The sequence below is a fragment of the Rhineura floridana genome, chromosome 8 (genome assembly GCF_030035675.1).
Source record: "Rhineura floridana isolate rRhiFlo1 chromosome 8, rRhiFlo1.hap2, whole genome shotgun sequence".
In the NCBI taxonomy this organism is placed as follows: Eukaryota; Metazoa; Chordata; class Lepidosauria; order Squamata; family Rhineuridae; genus Rhineura; species Rhineura floridana.
This window is the reverse complement of record NC_084487.1, coordinates 8,843,446-8,859,314: the sequence shown is the minus strand read 5'-3', so window position 1 is coordinate 8,859,314 and position 15,869 is coordinate 8,843,446. Positions and strand designations below refer to the sequence as shown.

Sequence of the window (15,869 nt, the reverse complement as noted above, 5' to 3'; positions counted from 1 at the left end):
ACTGCAAGCATGGCCTTACCTTAGTTGGAAGGCTGATTTTGATAGCTGTTTTCACCAATGCTCCAAGGAGCCACCCCTTTTCTTTTTCTGAAAGTACTGCAGATGTCATTATATATTACTAATAACTTAAGTGCTATACCCTCGGTATATACGAGATTAAAAGAAGCAAATATGAGCTGCGGCAGAATGCATTTATTTCCTGAAAATTGTAGGTTTCCTAACACACAGCTGTTGGTGTCTCCATATAAATAGGGAAGATTTGTTTCTTTGGACCTTTTATATATTGAAGATCTTAATGATTTAAACATTCTAATCGATTATGTTTGATCACACCATTCAAGATTTTCAAAGGACAAGATTTGTTTCTTCAATGCCTCCTCAACCAATTCAGTTTCTTGTCTCCTCTCCAAATATTATCGTGTGTTTAAAAAGTAAGAAAATTGCAGCGATGCTGTTTTCTTCAGCTGCGTCTTCAGAATAAATGGTGAAAAGCTTATTTTCTAGCAATTTAGAGGCCTCAGTGGTTCTTTCTTTTCATAGCATTAAATATGAACGCGTTGACAGTTCTCTACTTGGCACTGGGAGTTGCAGTTGTTCCTGGATCATCTTGTGCTTTTCATTTGTTTAAATAATAATCCTACTTTATCCTTGATAAAAACTCTCAAGGTAGATTAGACGAGGAGATGTAACTTGCCAAGGACACCCTGTGATCTTTTACAGTTGAGGAAAAATTTGAATTGGGGCTTCCCACATCCAAAGGTTGTACCATACTGTGCCATATTGGCTGATGGGAATTATAGCCTGCTATTAATATCTTGATTTTTCTCTTCCTAATTTTTTCTCATGATGAAAATGCAGATCCTTCCTCTTCTTATTCTTGAAGTTTACCTTTTTTAAAAACAAAAACAAAACCCCAACATCATCCTCCCCCAGTCATGCTCAGTTGTATGTCTGACTCATCCTGTGCATGTTTACTCAGATGTAAGCCCCCTGAACAGAGTGGGAGTTCTCAAGAAAAAGTACATAGGATTGCAGCCTTAGAGAACATACTGGATTTTGTTTTTTGTTTTAAGAACAAACACTACCTGGTTTCTGGAAGCGTAGCATCAAAAGAACACTGTTTTGCTGTGGAAACAGAAGCATAGCTAATAACTTGGTAACAACACCCTTTTGCCAGAGATCCAAAAGTAGCTTAAGGAGAAGTTACTTCTGAATAAGATAAAATGGTTTCTAAAAGTACAGATAACCTACTGATCATACATGTCTTTTGTAGGAAGTCTACTGCTTTATAAAATGAATGTGAATAACCTGACAAGGTAGTCATCAGGTGATATCACTGGAAGGGGTGGGAGTGGTGCTTGAAAACCTCCAGGGAGGGAGAGCCCAACCACCTCTCTAGGTAATTGGTTCCATTGTCCATCTGTTCTCATGGTCAAGAAGTATCTTCTACTCTTCAGCCAAAATCTACCCTTCTGTTAACCTAAGCAGATCTAGTCCTATCCTCTGGGGCAGCAGAGAACAAGTCTTTAGCCCCTTCTGTGTGATAGCTCTTTGGGTGTGAGTGCTGTCATGTCCCCCCCCTTTTTTATGTATGTTCATAAGACTTGTTTTCCATATAAGTGGATCTGTTGCTTCTTCTGACTTCGAGACTGTGGTTCTGTTAGTGCAGCCTAAAATTACATTAGCCTTTTTTGCAGCCACATTATTCTGTTGGCTGATGTGCAGCTTATGGTTGACTGTAGTACCAAGATACTTTCCCTTTAACAAGCCAGGTATCCTCCATCCTAAACCTGTGTTTGGTTTACAACAGACAGAAACCTCTTTGAGCCAGCCTCACATCAGGGCATGAAGACAACTGCCTTCTTCTGTCTTCAGTATTCGGGATTTGGAGGTATACTGCCTCTGAACATGGAGGTTCCATTTAGCCTCTCATGTTGATAGTCCTCTGCTCCATGAAGGGCATGTAAGCTACTGGGTATCATCACATTCTATGGCAGAAAATTAGTTAAATTTAAGAACCTAAGAAGAGCCTGCTGGATCAGGCCAGTGGACCATCTAATCCAGCATCCTGTTCTCAAAGGGGCCACCCAGATGTCCATGGGAAGCACACAAGCAGGACCTGAGTGTAAGAGCACTCTCCCCTCCTGTGGCTTCCGGCAACTGGTTTTCAGAAGCATCCTGCCTCTGACTATGGTTGCAGAGCATAGCCATCATGACCACTAGCCGTTGATAATCATCTCCTCCATGAATTTGTCTAATCTTCTTTTAAAGCCATCCAAGTTGGGGGCCGTCACTGCCTCTTGTGGGAGTGAATTCCATAGCTTAACTATGCCTTGCTTGTAGAAATCCTTTCTTTGTCTGTCCTGAATCACAATGAATCTACTCTTAATTTTATTGGCTGTCCCTCAATTTTGGTGTCAGCTCTAGACACCATTCATAACCTTAGACTTGGAAAGAAGACATGGGAAAGATTTATAAACTCAGAAGCCCCAAATACTTTTGCGCAGCCTGCCCCATCCTGACGTCCTCCATATGGCTGTGTCTACAACTCCCATCAGCCAACATTCTGACAGCTTTAGCCCTTCCTTGTAGGGATGGCGCTACAACCCTTCAGTCTTCTTGCTTCCCTTTCCTGCACCTTTTCCTTTGTTCTTGTTTTTAAATTTGTAAGCCGCTTTTGTTGCCTTTTTGAAGAACAGTGGGGTACAAGTTTTAAACTAAACCTTTTTTCTGAGAAATTTGTGACAACCAGAACAGTACACAGTATTCCCTTTCCTTTTTTCCTTTGTTTTTGTTGAATTGTTCTTGTTGCATCGTATTTGCATTGTTTTTGTTTCATTGTATTGTTACTGTATATTTTTACTGGTTATTTCTTATGTACTCTTTTTTGTAATATGTTTTATGATATTTTGTTCACCACTCTGGGGGCCTTTTGGCCAAAAAGTGGTATCTAAATAAACTACTACTACTGCTGCTATTCCAAACGCAGCTATACCACAGTCGAGCAAAGCAACTCTCCTTGTGCTACACAGCAGCAGTTTTCAAACTCCCCCCTGCCCCTCAGACCACTTACAAATTGCTGAGGGGTCTTGGCAGGTGGATCAGGTTTTTTGTTCTACAAATCAAACCACAACTCTCATTTTAATTACGATAATCTTGCCTTTCTAATTCAATGGATGTGCCTCTGCTTTTTTGGGAGCAAGGTTTTGTGAAGTTAGTCTGTGGTCAGAAAAATAGTTCAAGTGTCAGGGCCATGTACAGACACGTACTGACCCACAACCTTTAAGTAGACTCCTCCCCCCCTCCCCGTGATTCCACGGATCGCTGTTTGGGACCCTCTAGTATTTTTTGCTATGTCTGTCTTCATTTCTTACAAAAAAGCTCACTAAAAACCAACAACTCGTAACTGTTATGTCCATGTTTCAGTTTTTAATTGCTGAACAGCCTCTTTATAATTAGTGTGTGGTATTTTTTTTGAAGCTGACTGAAAGGGGAGTAGATCTTTTTGAAAGAGTTCTGATCATTAAAAAAAAATAAAGATGAGTTACCTGAACTTATAAGATCTGAACAGGGTGGTTTATTATTTATTTATTTATTATTGGATTTATGTCCCGCCCTTCCTCCCAGCAGGAGCCCAGGGATGCGATTGGAGGTCACTGATTCATAGGGTCGCCATAAGTCGTAATCGACTTGAAGGCACATAACAACAAAGCAATCAAATTCTCTGGCTTCCATGCAGATACCAGAATTAAGGCAATCTGTACAATGTTCCATAAAACTAACAGCAGTGCTTTGAGCATCATGAAAGTACTCTATAAGAAGCCTAAGAGCCAATTTAACATTGCTTGGGTTTTTTTAAAAATAAGATGCTTTCTTTGTTATGCTGATTTAGACTTCTGTTGTAGATGCAAATGTTCTGCCTAGACAATTATCTCCGAAATATATTTTTATTGTGTGTGGACCTTCCCGAAAACCCTTCTGCTTAGGTTGAAGGAAGCACCTGGCCAAGAGCTCAAAATCTCTTGCAAACAAGATAAGCTTCATCCACTTCTGTTGCTTAGCTGCAGTTCATATAATACTTTGTTGATTGTCCCTTTTTATCTTGGTTGTTTGTAATCTGCCCTATATCTGAAGCCCTGGTGTTGGTAGCAACATGTGTAAAACATGTTGAAATAGTTATATATCAGTGGTTTGTGTGCGTGCGTGCATGCGTGCATGCTCCAGCATCTGCTTGGCCAGTTGCTTCTCACGCTCTTCTTACCCTTTTATAGCAGTGACCTATATGGGCAGTGGACCCCGGACACTGCATGGCATAGTTGGCAGCTTGGAGAGGCTCAGGCTGTGCTTCCTTGCAGGTGGACACGTGCTCATTTGTGTTTATTGCACAAAGTCCTTTCCCTGAAGCAGTTCGAACTGGTATATATGTGAGACTGAGCTAATATTACCTACCCTAGACTTTATAGCAAGGGTCAACAACCTTTTAGGACTAGAGGGCACATTTCAAATTTTGAGAGTGGGCTTGGGGCACCGGCCACAAAATGTCTACCATGGGTGTGTGGCTGGACACAAAATTAGAGTTTCCAAGGCTAGCCACTGAGTCACTTGTACAGACCCACAAATCTTGGTATCCAGTGTTGTAGATTGCCAGGTACCCAACCTGAGAGAATGGACAGTGAAGTATCTTTATTTCTTTTGGTGGGTCTTAGTAACATTTAGGGCCGTAGTCTTTAGTTCAAAGGTAGCCAACCTGGTGCCCTCCAGATGCGACTGGGCTATAACTCCCATCATCCCTGACCATTGCCCATGCTATCAAGGGCTCATGGGAGCTGGCGTCCAACAACATCTGGAGGGCACCACATTGGCTACCCCAGGTTTAGCTGATTATTCACTAATATTAATCCAGGAGTGGGGAACCTTTGCCAGCCCAAGGGCTGCATTCCCTTCTAGACAACCTCCTGGGGGCCCACATGCCAGTGGTGGGTGGGGCCAAAGGCGAAAGTGGGTGGAACAACAAATGTGACATTTACTTTTGAACAGTAACCTAGTTTCTACACACACTTGTATATCTCCTCAATTCTTCATCCAGGCAAGCCAGAGGCATCATCGGAGTTCATACTAGACAGGGAAAAACACTCAAGGAGGGTGTGAAGGAAGGCCAGTAAGTGGTGTGGCCTGGGGAGGGGGTGTGGGGCTGGGGGACATATGGCCTGGGAGAGTCTCGAAGGCCAGATAGCGAGACCTGGAGGGCTGCATTTCCCCCCGGCCTGAGGCTTCCCATTTTACATTAAACAATTAAAAACCCTTTCATGAATTAGTTCAAAACATTTATTTTTTTTAGTAGAAGCCAGTGTGGTATAATGGTTAAGGTGTTGGACTACGACCTGGGAGACTAGGGTTCAAATCCCCACATAGCCATGAAGCTCACCTTGGGCCAGTCACTGCCTCTCAGCCTCAGAGGAAGGCAATGGTAAACCCCCTCTGAATACCGCTTACCATGAAAACCCTCTTCACAGGGTCGCCATAAGTCAGGATTGACTTGAAGGCAGTCCATTTCGCCCAACTGTGGACACCCTGAAGCAGCACACTGTGACGTCACATTTTTGTGGGTGGTTCTTCACATGTGTGGTGACCTTCCTTCCACAAAGGAATGCAGCCCTTGGGCTGGTGCTCCACCCTTGCTATAGGACAAGGATATGATTTATTTTATTTATTAATCGTTTCCCATGGGGCAGCCTGAAGTGATTTACAGTATAGTAGCCAGCTAAAGATCACCCACACAGTGAGCGGCTTACCATGAAAACCCTATTCATTGAACTTGTCAAGGATTATCAATACCTCAGCAGTCATTAACCAAAATGGAGACAATAGTCAAGAAATCAGAAGAAGGCTAGGACTGGGGAGGGCAGCTATGAGAGAGCTAGAAAAGGTCCTCAAATGCAAAGAGGTATCACTGAACACTAAAGTCAGGATCATTCAGACCACGGTATTTCCGATCTCTTTGTATGGGTGGGAAAGTTGGACAGTGAAAAAAGCTGATAAGAGAAAAATCAACTCTTTTGAAATGTGGTGTTGGAGGAGAGCTTTGCATATACCATGGACTGCAAAAAAGACAAATAACTGGGTGTCAGAACAAATTAAACCAGAACTATCACTAGAAGCTAAAATGATGAAACTGAGGTTATCATACTTTGGACACATCATGAGAAGACAAGATTCACTAGAAAAGACAATAATGCTGGGAAAAACAGAAGGGAGTAGAAAAAAAGGAAGACCAAAGAAGAGATGGATTGATTCCATAAAGGAAGCCACAGACCTGAAATTACAAGATCTGAACAAGGTGGTTTATAACAGATGCTATTGGAGGTTGCTGATTCATAGGGTCGCCATAAGTCGTAATTAACTTGAAGGCACATAACAACACATGTCCCATGGCCTTTAATGGGAAGAGGGCAAAGATGGAGTCTTCCAGATGAAGCATTCCACCATTCGCAGCTGCCTACAAGTAGCCTCAGAGAGTATAGTTTGTCTTCAGATGGGCATTGTGGATGGAACGAGCTGCTGCTTCCCCTTGAAACAGCAACCAGCTGGTTGTGAGTTCATCTGGAATGCCTTTCATTCCCTCCCCTCTCCCCCATTTATAAATTTCTGCTCTTGGGCTGAAGAAGCTGTAAAGCTGGGAAAACTGGTATCTACCTTATCACTGGAAGAAGGGGCAGTTTTTTCTACTTTGCTATGGGTGGATCTGAAGCCTGTGTTGGAAGTCAGGAGAATCTGGTCAGGATGGGGATTTATTTAGGGAAAGAAAAAAATGGCATTGGGTTGAAAAGTGTGCATTCAGACTGGGCTCATGGAAGGAGTTACCTCTAATACAGAGTAGTGGAAACATAGAGCAGGCAAACTGTCTTTCTATATAATAGCTCTGCTGTTTTTGGAATGGGATATTGGAAACTAATAAAATGCTGTGCACCTCTGTTTGTGTGGTTTTTTTAGGAATATTTTAGTAGACAAGCCCAATGATCAGTCTTCACGGTGGTCTTCTGAAAGCAACTACCCTCCCCAGGTAAGTACTTGCATTTTCTTTTGGTGTATTAAACCTCTGGATTATCATTATCATCACCAAAATTCTAAGTATGTACTACTATTAATCTGAATAAATTGTGCTGTATTGCAAGACCATTCTGTCTGGATTGATTTTCAGAGGGTAGGGTTAAGTTCGTGTTTCTATTTAAAAAATCCTGAATGGTTCTGTGTGTGTTCTCGGTTCTTATGATGAAGTCTTGGTGCTCTGCCCTGAGACCCTGGGTACAGTAGGAAGAACCAGAATGTTGAGGGATCCCTTGGAGAAGCAAGAGTGGTAACACAACCCTTCATAACACTGTTGGAAAATACACAAAAATGTTTGTATTTTTGGTAAGTATCAACACACTGGAAAGGAGCAGTTTTAGGGATGAGAACACATTATGAAATTCATGGTCCTCTGCAACTTTGGCAAGGATAGGCATTTCTCATCTACCATGTTGTAGTCCCCCTCTGTATCTTTTATTGCAATCACTGGGGGGTGGACCTGAAGGAAGACTGACAAGGCTCAACTTATCCTGTTGGTGGGGGTGCTGTTGGTGAAGAAGTAAGCTAGGAATCAGATGTAACCTAGGCTTGCTGTGAAAGGGCCTCTCCTACTTACAATTAAGAAACCAAGCAGGTAAAACACTATGCTGTAAAACAAATCTGATTCCTAGGTACTAGCATAACCTACCTTCTTTAGGCAGCTTCTTGGGACTTCTTCAGTTGTCTTGTCTACCAGTTACTGCTTCATCTTTAACTTTTCGTGGGGGGCAGGGGAAGGCATGGTAATGGGATTAAAGGCGCAATGGCGGATGAAATAGTGCAAGCCAACTTTAATATTCTTGGGAATAAAATTGATCACTTTGCCACCTGTGAAAAACTAGTGCAGTTCCTGGGGAAGCACTGATCTTAATGTGTGTGACACCTAAGCTGTTGGCAGAATTCTGGCCTGTTTATTTTTAGCAGTAATTTTGAATAAAATGCATCTTTGAAGTTAGGCTTTTTCTAAAGCTGGTATTGCAGCTAAAAATAACTAGCTTAAGTAATCACATTCTACGTTTCTTCCATGTGTCTTACCAGATGGTCGTTAACAGCTCCTCTTGGCAGGAATGCCTTTTTGTGATATTCAGCAGTGTGATAATGATAGATCTTGAGAGTATAAGGCAATTTTGTGTTAGTATTGCCTGGAGTGGATTTGGTGCTTCACTGTTCCAGGTGGTCTTCAGGCCCAGTCACCAGTGAAATTTAATAATAATAATAATAATAAACTTTAATTTATAAGCCGCCTATCTGGCCAATGGCCACTCTAGGCGGTGAACAATAAAACACGATAAAATACAATAATAAATATAGTCAGTACAGTACAATACAAAGTTTACAGTATGATAGATTTATCAACATTTTAGTTCAAGGCTGATTCACATTTTCGTAATAACAGTCCACAGAAGACAGAAATTTCCCGCTTAAAAACCCCCATGAAAGGAGCTACACCGACATTTATGCCTAAAGATATAATGCGTGAAATATGTTTGGAGGTATCTTTGACAACTCTATTTTATAATATCATGTTTTAATATAACAGAACATAATTTTATTCTACAATGTTTTTGTTTTTAACAACCTTATTTTATTTTATCCTGTTTTATTGTATCCTACCTTTGTGTATATTGGGATAATTCGCCCCCCCCAATAGTTTTATGTTCTATGCGTTTTCCTTTCCTTTTCCCTTATGCTCGTCACTGACTGTAACAATAATGATAGAGAGTTTGGAGATGTATATACTGGCCTTTGCCTGCCTGGTGCTCTCCAGACGCTCTTCCACTCCCATCGGTCCCAGCCAGCTGGGATAGTTCAAAACATCTGCAGGGCACAGGTAGGCAAAGGCTGGTGTATGCCACAAAAATGTTCTCAACAGTAAGCCAAGATTGTCTGGCCTGCATCTCTTTGCTACATGTGTGCTCCATTCCAAGACCAGTTTTGTGCATGGAACATACCAAAAGACCCTCCTCTCAGTTTCTTTTTGTTGGGGATAGCCTGGCTGCATTGGTAACTTCAGCGTCTGATTTGAAAGTTCCAGCTGGTTCACATGCTGTGGACAGACAACCGTCAGCACATAAATCTGGTGCTTAAAAGCTTGCACTGACTGCCCATATGTTACTGCTCCAAGTTCAGGATTCTTGTATTAATTTTGAAGGCCCTTAACAGCTTGGGTCCAGGATATCTTAAGGACTACCTGATCTCTTATATTCTGGCCTGATCACTGAGACCTTTGGGAGAGTCTCTGTTGGTGGTCCCCCATGGCTCAGATGCATGGTCCGCAACGACTAGAAGCCGTGCATTCAGTGCTGTGGACCCAACCCTCTGGAACTTTCTCCTCGCTGCACTTCAGGTGCATGACTAAGACTTCCTTGTTCCAGAAAGCGTTGCAAGGTAGTGTTTGGTTTATGACGACTTATTATCTATTTTCTGAATGTTTATTTCTGTGTACATTGTCTAATGGTTAAGCAATATAGAAATGTCTTAAATAAATAAATAAATAAATTACTGTGGCTAGAAGCAATACAGAACAGAATTTTCCCACCTGTTTAACAAATTCTGCTTATGTGCTACTTGTTTTAGGGTTCCAGTGAGTGCTTGGGCATTTATTGATTTATTTATTGCATTTATTTATTTATTGCATGGGAGGTTGGTCTGTTAGGGCAAATGGGGCATTGCCCTACCAGTCTGCCCTCAATGAAGCACCACCTGCCTGCCTTCTTACTTGCAACCAGCCCATGGAAAGGCCCTGGCCTTCAGCTCCCTCCTTGGTGTTGCCGGTGTGAAACTCAGCAGGGAGGAGGAAGATGGGGACTAAACTAGAATGAGTTGGCTCTCCCTGTCATTGGCTTTGTCTCTGATTGCTATTTGCCTCTCTGCTTTATGCCCCACCTGTCCCAGTGGGCACCGCCTGCCACTGCTTTATGTGACTAACTTCAAGAACAAAGGGACACATGTATTCTTTTTCTCCCCCTAGTATCTGATCTTGAAACTCGAAAGACCTGCCATAGTCCAGAGCATCACATTTGGAAAATATGAGAAGACCCATGTCTGTAATTTAAAGAAGTTTAAAGTTTTTGGTGGGATGAATGAAGAAAACATGACAGATTTGCTATCTAGGTAAGGAGGATATTCAAATGTCTTTGGGCATGCTTTTATGTGTTTCATTGTGGGACTAATAACGTTGAATAAAGTCAGCCATGAGATGCGCTTTAGTGAAGAACCCTGCCTTCAGGCCACAACTTCTGCCTGGCTTATGTTTCATTTCCCCCCCAGTCAATGTTGGTGACAAGAACGGCACCATAGGAGTGGAGCCATGTCTATGTGCCCAGATCCCTTGTGGTGATGGTAGGGTGAGCCAGCCATACTCTTCTCCAGCTGAATCAAGCTCTTTTTGGTTTATGTGGAAAAGCCTCTGATTCTCTCATGTTGCTGTTCCAATTCTGGAAAAGGAAACTAACTCCATCAGAGCCGTGCCCTGGCAAGGCCAAATCTGTTACCCTAAGCAAGGTTCCTTGGCACATTGCAATACTAGAAGCCAAACATTTGGCTGGTTATTTCAAAATGTGGACTTCATCCTTCCTTCCTTTGTGGCTCTTGGCCGTATTCAGATCTCTTCTTTGTTCATTCTCCATTTTAGTTTAGCTGCCCATCTTGGATTACTTGCACTGGATCACTGCCTCTGTTCTAGGCTCCTCCTTACTCTCCTGTTTTTCTTCAAACAAATACTGCTGTGCTGTATTCAAACAAATACTGTGTTTTTCCATTTAAAAAAAAGACCCACAAAGTGACTCAAAGATAATAAAATTTAGCATGCAAGTACAGCAGCTGAGCAGAGCTAACAAACTGCATGCTTAGAAACAACTCCTCCTTGGTGGAAGGTAACTGTGTGCTCGCTCAAAAGCTTGATGGGACCTAATAGTCTGCCCAGGAAGAACTTAAAAGGGAAGAAGCCAGGTGAGTCTTCATAGGGAGGGAGTTCCAAATCTAGGACAGGACACCACTAAAAAGAAACAGCATCTGCTGAAAGGCGAGGCCCTGCCGGTGTGTGTGTTGCCTTGTAGCATTCTTCTCTCCCGTTAAAACATGTGTTGCTCAAGTGTACACTTTTTCAAAATATTCTTAAACCTTTCTGTGCCTTGTGGGCTTTGCTTGCTTTTTGAGAGTAGACATTAATTTGTGTGCTTCCTTCACATTTATAAAGATAGTAAGCTGGATGTCCTCTGTAAGGAGGGACATAGTGGGATCTGGCTGCTGACTTAAATATGAAACTTCGTCACTTCTTCAACCTGATCTAGTGTATGGTGCAACTTGGCTTTAAATGCCACGGCATCTTGAAATCTCTGTTGTACCTACCTGTCACAAAAGAGATGTCCCTGACCCTTGTTAACCTCCCATGATACCACAGAACAAAGCCTCCAAAGAGGAGGTGAGTGATTGGGTATATGGGTGTAGGTGTCCCTGACTGACAAAAAAAAGTAAGTGGCGGTGATTAGAGGGCATAATCATTGGTTTCCTGGGTCCTTATTCCCCGCTACAAATATTTTCTGGGGATGCCAGTAGTATGTGCATAGCAGCATGTCTCATCAATGTCTACTTATGAATCAGAAGTGATATAAAATGTATCTGCTAGTTAGCAGAGCTTGGAAAAGTTACTTTTTTGAACTACAAGTCCCATCAGCCCAATCCAGTGGCCATGCTGGCTGGGGCTGATGGGAGCTGTAGTTCAAAAAAGTAACTTTTCCAAGCTCTGCTAGTTAGGCATAAAAACAGTGGGAAGTTTTATTAACCTTGTTTTTTTCTTTCCACAGTGGCTTAAAGAATGACTATAATAAAGAAACATTCACCTTGAAGCATAAGATTGATGAGCAGATGTTCCCGTGTCGATTTATTAAGATAGGTAAATATGTTTTTCAAGCATTCATGTTACTAGTTTTCTAGTCTCTGCTCAGGCTGATTGCTCATCCAGTGATGGTATAAAGTTATAAAAGCTTTTTTGTAACCTTGATGCTTTGCAACTGTAATGCCCTCTTGGTTTGGAGGAATCTGCAGCAAGCGCAGAATATGGCATCCCCTTTGGTCAGGAGCAAATTCCGGGGCTTGTGCTTGATTTCTGTAGTCTTGACAAAGTAATTGAGAAGTGCTAGTTTCAGTCTACAAGCTCGCCATCAGTTTGGGACTTGTCTCGGAGCATTCCTCTGTCTTGAGTGTGGTATTGGCTGAGAGCATCTTGCTGACAATTACTGAAGGGGTGGGAGGAGACACTATTAGCAGGGCTCAGCATGCAAAGTCATTATAGTGCCTCAGTGTGCAAAGTATGTTGACCCTATCTCTAAATAACTAGAGCCACAACTGGGAATTGGGACCCTGGCACATAAGAAGAGCCAAGCTATTGAAATGGACGGTCTTGTCAAGTCCAGCATCCTGCCTCCTCCAGTGGCCTCCCAGATGCCTCTCGGAAGCTCATAAGCAAGGCATGAAGGAGATGGCTTCTGTAGCCATAGGTGCTCTGCCGCTGAACTGGAGATTCTGCGTAACTATCATGGTTAATAACCAGTTATAGGTTGTCTGACCTTGATAACTTGTCTGATCTTGTAAAAAATAGGGTCAGTCTGAGCTAAGGGCCATTATCACATTTTCCCTGGATGCCAGTCCATCACGTGGGTAGTAGTCTGTCGTCTGGTCCAAGGACAGGAAATGCGCTGACGTTTGCAGTCTGAGGGGGCGTCACTGGCTTGCAGACCCCAGTTCATTTCCTGTCCTGGTCCAAGGCAGACGCATCAGAACTACTCTCCACGTGAGTTCTTACCGATTTTTTAAATAAAATTCCCTGATTTTCCTTTTGTCCTTTTTTGTCCAGGGCGACGGGGCCGAAACTTCCTTCCCCCCCTTTTTGTTGTCTTGCCCCCTTTTTTACCTGTTTTGTGGTACCTTAAGTTTTTAAAGGGTATTTTTTGGCGCGAACGGGCAGCATTTTTTGTCTGGCCCCGCTGAGGCTACGTGGTCGCGAGTGCGTCTCAGCCTTTGTTGGGGCTGCGCAAGGGGGGCCCCTGAATTTAGCTCCTCGGAGGCTCCCCTCCTTACTTGTTCTCTGTGACCATATCGGGGCAGAGCAGCGGCGACACGTGGTGGGGTTTTTGCTACTGCGGCCACAGCCACCACTGGCCGGCAGGATCCAACGCAGCCGGTCCCACTGCAGCCTGTTTGTTCTGCCCTTGTGGCTCCTGCTGCTTGTATCCAGCACGGACCCCTGGCGACCAGCTGTTCAGCGGGTCCATCGCAGCCCTGCTAGTACAACACGGCGGGGTTGTGCTTTTTGCGGCTGCAGCCATCGCCAGCTTGTTTTCTGCGGGCCGGCAGGGTCTGACGCAGCTGGCTCCTGCCATTTCTATCCAGGCCAATGTGCCCAACGCTGCCCGCTCGGTCTCCCTTCTTCTCTCGTGGCGCTTTTTCTCCCCAATCGCTGCCGCTGCTTGAGCCTCCGGCGATCAGCTGGCTGGTGGGACAGCCGCAACCACTCTCCACGTAGTTGTTTCAGTTTCCTCCAGCGCCCCCTCCTGGTTGGGGGAAAGAAAAAAAAAAAGGAAAGGGAAATAAAATAGAATTTTAAGTCACTCAGTTCCTACGGCGCCTCCTCCTGGTAAAAAAGTATAATAAATAAATAAATAAAATAAAAGTAAATAAAAATATTAATAAAAGGATATTATATTAGGGGGTATAAATAAATGAATTTAAGATAAAACATGGCGTGCTAGGCATACCTTGGATACTACGCTTCCACCCCATACCAATGGCAGTACTGGGCAGAGCAAAACCTCGACTGGCACTCGCATGTCAAGCTCCCAACCCATACCAATCGCGGTACTGGGCAGAGCAAGCCTTGGCCAGTTTTCAGATGCTATACTACCACTCCTTACCAGTCGCGGTACTGGGTAGAGCAAACTTTGGCCGGCATTCAGATGTTATGCTACCACCCCATACCAATTGCGGTACTGGGCAGAGCATGTCTCCGCCATCACCCAGGTTGTGAAGCGTCCCATGCCACGCCAGTTTGCGGTACCAGGCAGAACAAACTTCTATAGATCACAACCTCGGGACCCACTGGCCTTCTTTTTCCCTTCCCTTTGATGCCTTCTTCTCTAGCGAGACAGCGGGCAAAAAAGAGACTCGCCACAGAGGACAAGGGCCAGGCAACCTTCCCATAGCCTCTCCTCATGACCTCTAAGAACAGGAGACGGCTGAACAGCCTGGCTCGTCTCTTGCACACTCAGTTCAACCTAGGGCAAGTCCAGCCCCTCTCATAAGGGACCCGCCAGTCAGCCCTCCAACAGGGCTAGATACATGGGACAGGAGGAGCAGGCTCAGGACCTTGTGCCCGGGACAGCTTATAACCTCAAGGACCAAGGCCCCACAGGGCAGGGGCCAGGCAGTAAACCCACTGTAGTGCCCTCGGATGGTGAATCCAGTAGTCTCTCTCAGCAAACAGCTTGTTCTCGCATTCTTCAAGCCATCGTTAGGCGTGGAGAATAGGGGGGTCGATAAAGCTGATTCTATGGGGGTGGATCTAGAATGGTGACCACCCTGTCTGGTAGCGCCCATTCCAGCACCGATCCGCAAGGGCGTCCTGGCTGAGTGGAACGGTCCTTTACAATCCCGCAAGAGGAGGGCACTGGCTGACAGGTTATTCGTCATCGAATCTGACTTCATGGGTTTTCTTCAGGTCCCATCAGTGGACAGCCAAGTCCTGGGGCTCGCTCAAGGTCCATCCTCCCTAAAAGGGGAAACACAGTTAAAGGACCCTGCGGAGCGATGGCTTGATTATGCCTTGAAGCGTCCTCATGAGGCCGTCGCCATTTGCTTCAGAGCCTCTAACACTGCATCAGCCTTCCTGGTTTGGCTGGATGAACTACTGGACAACCCTGAGCAGGACCCAGAGCACACTAGGAAGGCCAAGTATCCTTTATTGTTTTAGCCAATGGCCATGACAATATAAAACATACAAGTAACATATTTGTAAATAATTATAAAATGTTGGATTTCAGTCCAGTTTACATGAATAAACCCTGAAACTTTAAAAGAAGAAACTAAAATTTTCTACATTCATTTACATTAGAAGCACAATCAAATGAACTCCCCGTTGCTTTAAAACTAGTGTGTTTAAGAAAAGCCATTCTGATCTTTGCTGCGGCTAATGCAAACAGAGCTACTCTGTAGGTGATACAGTTGTCTGTATCTGCCAGCAGCCATCTGATCTTAAACTCGTCTGGCTGGCTTTCTAGGGCAGTCAGAAGAGGAAGGATGAACTTGACCCTTGGAGAATTATATAAAGGGCAATATAAAATATAATGTTCCATGCCTTCAATTTGTCCTGATCCACATACACACAAGCGATCTTTTGATGGTTTTTTTGCATATCTGCCAGCCAGATATTCAGTAGGCATCGACTGAAACCTGAGCTGAGTAAAAACGTGCCTTCTAGGGAAGAAAGTTAACTCCCGCAAATAAGTACCTCTTTCATGGTCCAGTTTGATCTTAGCGTACCAAATGGCAGACTTACAGTTCTTTATATATTCAAGATCTTTTTGAGCATCTTTACCAAAAACTAGATCCCGAATCTCATGTCCGGGTAAATCCTTCGTTATCACAGCTGAAGGGATCGAGTAACTGAGCTTCAGGCCTCTACAAGATTGTGCCCAACCTTCTCGGTTTTGTAGTTCCAAGAAGCAAATTTTTGCCAAATGATGTTCTGGCATCACTGATAACTTTTTCCA

The 15,869-nt window shown here is 43.7% G+C and overlaps 1 protein-coding gene across 1 annotated transcript in view; it reads left to right on the top strand.

Moving 5' to 3' along the window:
• The window catches only part of MKLN1 (muskelin 1), a 138,720-nt gene that overhangs the window by 11,970 nt on the left and 110,881 nt on the right, over positions 1–15,869 (top strand). The window contains exons 2-4 of the mRNA XM_061638104.1: positions 6,991–7,060; positions 10,076–10,218; positions 11,910–11,998. Of these exons, the coding sequence (XP_061494088.1) occupies positions 6,991–7,060; positions 10,076–10,218; positions 11,910–11,998 (302 nt within the window). The remainder of the gene's footprint in view (positions 1–6,990; positions 7,061–10,075; positions 10,219–11,909; positions 11,999–15,869) is intronic.